We start from the raw sequence: 6,345 nt of genomic DNA, 5'->3' as shown, positions 1-6,345 counted from the left end.
CGAATTTTTATTTTTTATCAGCAATTTTACGAATTCTTCGGTATTTTGTTTGCGTTTTTGATAACGAAGATCTCGACCTTCGTCAGATTTTTTTTCTTTCAATATCGACGAGTGCTTCTGTACCCGTTTTATCTTCCCGAATTATCGTCCGAATTCAGTGGATAAAAAACCAATTAGGCACACGTGAGTGTCCAGCAAAGACTGCGAGGTTTCAGCGACGCCCGAGCGTTTTTACACGCACGTCCGAGCGGCCCCTTCTTCCATTCGTTGTTGTCTTCGTTCCTCCAACCTGGCGATCGAAGCTGCTCGTCCAACCGAATAGTAGGGGCTTTTGATGCAGTGGAAGTGGCCAGGAAAGGCCGGACGTGCCCCACAAACTCTCTCAAAACTTGGAAACATCCACATATCGTGCCTCCATAAGAAGAAAAAGAATTACGTTTTTCCAATTTCATTTCATTTATTCTTTGACTATACATTCGAGTTTAAAAATACATTTGAACTTTTCGGGTTGCGGAGTTTTCGGGAAAATTATAAAATCAAACAGGCAATAGAACTTCCGAAAAGATTATTAAACTAGCTCCAAAAATTTATTTAAAAAACTCAAACGTTTGATGATTGTAACATTTCAAAGACATTCCGTAGAGTCGAGACCTTCATGGCTTTTCTCGAAGATGATTCGAGTTTGAAATTCATGCAATATGAGGAAAAATCCTCAACGCTGTTTCTTTCGCGTTTCAGTGTTACTTTTTCAAATTTTTCATGCCGCTATTTTTGTAAAAATAAACAAAATTTACATTCTGCGCATGAATTTAAAAGTGTTTTTTTTTTAACCGAAAAGAAATCACAATTGAAATGAAATAACATGTTTACGCCAGTCGACTTTTTTCAGCTATTTTTATATCTCGATACGAGGTGATCTTCTATACAATCTGACGCAAGTTTTCTAGCCGAATGACTAATAGAGCTAATTATTAATTCAACACTCCCCGAATTTCTTGTTAAACCATAGCCGACCCCGTTCACGTGACTCGTATCGGATCTGAAGATTTTCTACGAGAGAAGACGCAGAGGCGACGATCTTGTCGTGATTTTTCGCACGTAGACGGATCGAGAGTTCACGTGATCACCGTAAATTTCCGGATCTTCGCGCACACAAGGATTTGAATGGTCGATGAAATAACATCTCATTTCGGTTATTGGGAATAGGAAAAAACCTTCCCATCGATAAAATCATTTTTATCTTAAACTCGCCTTTGGCGATTATTTCATAAACAATCCTCTCTAGATTTTTAATTTTGTCTTTTTGACTTGTTGCCTAGAAAGCCTTTGTAGGCTGCTATGTCCATTAATCTGTAATGTGAGTAAATAAAGTTTTTGATAATTGATCGTTCGTTGCGGACGAAGGATGGAAATATTATCAGAAAATCAAAATAATTCAAATGTATAAAAGTTTTTAAAATATAAATTTCAATGATAAAATTCATCCGGAATTGATGAATTTTCATTTCTCTCTACCTTCAATCGTGTCTTGCTTTTATGATATTTTTTCCATAATCCATAATATTTCCGCCAAGAAAACAAGTTTTTCATTAAGGATAACGAATGTTGTTGCTTTTGTCCCGTAACTATTTTTTTATACAGCTTTAACCAGATGCAAAAAAATTCACATATTGTTTCAATAAAAGGCAACCGGGATTCAGGCATACATTGCCGATGAATCGAAAACTTATGCCATTATTCAAATAAAAGAAGACTGATCAATTGGTGTTATCTGACACTATTATTCGTGACAAAAAATGAAAAGATTCTCATGAGATCATCGCATAAAAAATACTATGTAAAGACAAAAGAAAATTGTGGCGAACCATTTCATTTGCTGGCTCAAACGAATCAATGACGTTTTTGTTGGATCAACATATTACAGGAAACGCTAACAAATTGGTTGACTCAAACTACACTTCTGCTCATTGGAACAATATTTTCGTCATACTGAAAAATATCTATTTGAGCCAGAACATTAGGTGATTGTTTTTTTATTAACCGATTATTTTTTTGAGTAAAAAATTTTCATTGTACTTACCACTATTCGTTGATTCAATAAAAATTCCATCGGTCCAACAAATTTCTTCTTTCAGTCTGAATCTGATCCCTCAGCATGCTTTAAATATCGATTGGCTTCCCGAGGCCTTTTTAGAGACCTATATCGAACTGTGCTTTTCATTGTGACACTCTTGTGCAATCCAGATCCATGGTTTTCTTATTGCACTGGTGCACTGAGATTCCTTTGGAGCCATTAGAAGTTCGAATACTCCGTTAAAAGCTTTTTTTCATGAAAAAAAAAACGAATGGCTTTGAGAGATTCCATTGAGAATAAAGAGAGATCATCCAAATCGAACTCCTGACCAAGAACGCTAATAAATGTAAATTCTTGTACTTTTGATAGAATTTTTAAACCCCCAATTTTTGGATATTCAGATAAAAATATTTCGTACTACATTCTTAAAACTTCATTCATGTGCTAAAAACATTTGTTCCACTCGAAAGTTTCATCAAAGACCGAAGCGAAATTTTTATTTCGTCGCTTTGGATAATAGTGTACGAAATATTCGATGTCATCAATCGTCCCAGAAGGCCTCGATAGCACTGCTCGATATCGCTTCTAATGCATTCGTTATCGATTGATCGAGCGGAACGTTACTACTTGGAATTATCATCGGACACCCAAAACGTCTCCCAGTTTCATCGATGAGAACTTCTTCAGCAAAATATTAAAAAGTTCTTATTACTTATGGTAATATTTATCTGACCGACTGGAAATTGCCTACTAATTGGAATGAAAATAGGCAAAATATTGCTCAGAAATACGTAGTTTTTGATGGAGATTTAAGTTGAACAAAAAATTGGTTGATTTTAAAAACTAGACTGTAACGAGGACACGGAAACTGATGTATACTTCGTTGAGGAATATCGCGAGAAGTTGTCTCGATTTGAAAATAAGTTTTTCGATGTATTTTATGCAAATTAGTAAGGTTTATAGCACGAATTTATACGTGGCTGAAGAGAAACAGATAAATTATACATTCAAGTAAATGAGAGGGACTGAGATGGCAATATTGTGGATTGCACTTAAGGTAAACTAGAATCTGATGCAACATCGTGGCGTGTGTCGTCAGGTCTTTCGTGGGGCACATAAGGATATATTTTACGTCCCTTGTACCGTGGTATCAAATGCATTGTAGATTTTAATCGCCTCTCACTCTGAATTTCAACATTTTAACGTTATTTCGCAAAAAAATTTAAGCCAAAATGTATTCGTGTTCGGCTAAACCGAGCTCGAACTCGCATTTTTTGTATCAATCTGTACAAAATGGCAGCCGCCGTTCGTTCTTGAAACGCTCTCAAGAAAATGCTCTCAGCCAAAATTCACATTTCACTTCATTCTTACCTACTGATTCGAATTTTAGGTTTTTCCTAACGACGTAAATTTTGTCGTTCAAAAGAAAACGCAGCAAGATTCCGTGTATAGTGGGCAAGAAAATGCTCCATTGCGATTGAAGTTTGTGTTGATTTTCAGCAATGCTTCCGCCGCCCTATAATTTTATGAATTCAGTAGAAATCGAAAACGTTAGCATAACAAAAAAAGCTCGAAAGGGAATTAGCATTTTTTAAAGCCGGTTGATATTTTGATTAATATCAAATAACACTTTATTCTTCGAAGAAAACAACGAGTAACTTCCTCGAGAAGCGAGGAATATCGATTGGATTTTTAAAAAATGAGTTTTTTTCAGACCTGACGAAAGCTCATTTCCAGTCATGCAAATTTTTAAAAATTCTATGAATCACAAGTTTTTACTTCGTTAAAAAAAAGAAATTCCAAAATGATTACAAAATTTGAAAGAGATTGAACGAACAGCTTTTCAAATGTCGTCAGAAAAATCTAGATTGAACACTGGACCATAAAAATGGGAACACTTTCGTAATTACATGAAATGAACAATTAGAAAAAATTGATTTTTTCAACTTCATTATTGAAGAAGTTAAGGAACATTGGATAGAAAGTAAATCAATCGTGATGATAATTTGAGTCTTAATGAAATAAAATAAAATCTTCATTTTCTGTCGCACTTTCGAAGCTCTAATAATGGCAATGGTTGAATAAAAGAATAGTTAAATTAATCAATTTTTTTATATCCTAACGTTTATTTATTAACACTTAATAAATCATTATTTACAGAATATTTTAATGAGGAAGAATACTCGAATATCTCTTCGTTACTTTCGTCGTACCTGCGATTCAGCCGATTATATTATGAGATAGATTTGGAGTTATTGGAAATGGAGCAGCCATGAAGTGAGATTTTTCAAATTTTTCAAACTATTGACAATATCTGTAGATTGCAAAGTTGTGAGGAAAAAGTTTATAAAAAACATAGTTCTGGAAAAGACAACACTTGAAGCCCGAGCCTGTTCAAAACTTCGATTCGTTACTTTAGATTTCGTTGATAATTGTCTTTAGAATGAAGCGAAATGTTTTCAAATTTTTGAACCTTTTCGAGTTTTCAAATATTTTTCAATGAGTACAGATATTTCAATTCTCTTCAATAAAAAGATCTAGTTGGCCTCGACGATTTCGGTATTTGTACCAGGATTGAGGTTGATGAGTCTATTAGAATTTTCAGCGAGTTCAGTAATACTGACTCTTCCGCGTTGTCGAACGAATTTAGCGACATCTTCAAGTTCGCTTTGAGAAATATAAATGAATTTCCCTCGATCGTCTATCACACCTGTCAGACTTCCACTGGCCTGTAATCCTTGGATTCGTTCAATGACTGAGGCAGTTTTGATGCCAAAATGGGCTGCGAGGTCTTCCAAAATTACGACTTTGTTCTGTTTTATGTATTGTAAAAATTTTTGAAGAAGATCTTCCTCGTCACCTTCCGCGTTCTCATCGAAACCTTCTTCCTCCACGCTGAAAGCTTTTTTCATTTCCAAGTACTCCTCGTGTTTCTGCCGCTCTATTTCTTCCCTTGCTTTTTTCTCTGCTTCTTCTTTCTGTAGTTCTTCTGCTTTTTCTTTTTCTCTCAGTTTGTCGCTTTCCTCCTGCAACAGTTTTTCTTTCTTCTTACGCTCTTCCCTCTCGCGTTCCGCTGCCTCCCTATGAATCTTTTTCTCAGCTTTTGCCTCAAGTTTGGCTCTCTTTTTCGCTCCCAGCTTGCTGTCGGCTAATTCCGCCTTTTCCTCCATGTCTGCTACATCCCCATTGTCCGATCCATCATCCTCGACCGCTTCCACAGGTCCCGCAACTCCTCCTCGCATTCTCCTTCTAGCATTCCTGACACCTGCTGCTCGCCTCACTGGCTGACCTCTTGGTGCTACAATTTCTTCTACATTTTCCTTTTGGGCTGGTAATAAACCGTGTGATTAGAATTAAGGGGGAAAAAATACAATGTATTAAATATTTTTCAAAAATGTTCAGAAGATTTTGTCAATCTCAACCATGCAGTAGGAGCGCTACAACTTGACCAAAAATGAACTGTACCAAACCAAACTTGACTGGGAAAATCTCAACCGATTCTCTTATTTCATGGGTTCGAGATCATTGGCTTTAGTTGGTAAGTTAAGATTTCCCTGGTCGTGTTTGGCCTGATAGAGTTGATATTTGTTCGAGTTATCAGAGCCTGGATAGCAACTAAGTTCATTCTTAGTGAAACATATTGTAGCTGGGAAAGCCATATTTTTATTATAAAGTCAAGTTTATGGGAGATTCACAAATTTTCTTATGGTCCACTCGGTATGCAATTAGAAGGTGGGATAAACGATGAACCCAGGGTTTACGTTTACGCGCGCTTGAAGACTGATATTTAATCTAGGATATCAAATGCAATAACATAGTTTTAAAAAAGAATAAGATAAATGTGTTGGTGAGGTATGAAAAATAAAATCAGCAAGAAAATTTACGTCTAATTATTGTTCATCCTAAGCTGTTCACAGTCAGTCAATTTGTAAACATTGACATCGAAACAGCTGGATAAAGTGAGGTTATGGCGATCTTTTGTCACGATAATTTATCAACCTATGAAACTGATTATTCATACCGTAAACATTAAATCATTAATTTCACAAACCTGATGCCCGACGAGTAAATATCGTAATTATAGCAATCATAATAGCTAAACCAGCAGAGAGAGCGATTAACACATTGACGTCCATTTTTAAGGTTGACATACAACGTTACAGTTTACAGTCTTGATGGACTTGGTTTTGGTTACAATTATAACTCTTGTAACAAATGTCAAGTAGGAAGAAATACCAACCACTGAATAAGTAGAGTTCAGTGATACCAAC

The 6,345-nt window shown here is 35.7% G+C and overlaps 1 protein-coding gene and 1 long non-coding RNA gene across 2 annotated transcripts; both read right to left on the bottom strand.

Moving 5' to 3' along the window:
* Nucleotides 1-565: 565 nt before the first annotated feature.
* Nucleotides 566-2,798, bottom strand: LOC122418894 (uncharacterized). Its single transcript, XR_006262763.1, has 2 exons — nucleotides 2,081-2,798; nucleotides 566-1,350 (listed from the first exon to the last, which is right to left on the bottom strand). It is a non-coding gene; the product is annotated as an uncharacterized lncRNA (long non-coding RNA).
* A 1,369-nt stretch (nucleotides 2,799-4,167) lies between these two features.
* On the bottom strand, nucleotides 4,168-6,283 carry Ddrgk1 (DDRGK domain containing 1). The gene is made up of 2 exons (XM_043432992.1): nucleotides 6,126-6,283; nucleotides 4,168-5,402 (listed from the first exon to the last, which is right to left on the bottom strand). The coding sequence occupies exons 1-2, from the start codon at nucleotides 6,223-6,225 to the stop codon at nucleotides 4,612-4,614; spliced, it is 891 nt and encodes a 296-aa protein (XP_043288927.1). The 5' UTR covers nucleotides 6,226-6,283; the 3' UTR covers nucleotides 4,168-4,611.
* Nucleotides 6,284-6,345: the final 62 nt, after the last annotated feature.

This window comes from Venturia canescens, chromosome 1, assembly GCF_019457755.1.
Source record: "Venturia canescens isolate UGA chromosome 1, ASM1945775v1, whole genome shotgun sequence".
Classification (NCBI taxonomy): domain Eukaryota; kingdom Metazoa; phylum Arthropoda; class Insecta; order Hymenoptera; family Ichneumonidae; genus Venturia; species Venturia canescens.
Note: the sequence above shows the minus strand (reverse complement) of the source record. Positions and strands in the feature narration are given on the sequence as shown.

Coding starts and splice junctions, on each gene's coding strand:
- Ddrgk1 (XM_043432992.1), bottom strand. CDS start 6,225: ATGTCAACCTTAAAAATGGACGTCAATGTGTTAATCGCTCTCTCTGCT. Junction 5,403..6,125: donor ATTTACTCGTCGGGCATCAG/GTTTGTGAAATT, acceptor GTTTATTACCAG/CCCAAAAGGAAAATGTAGAA.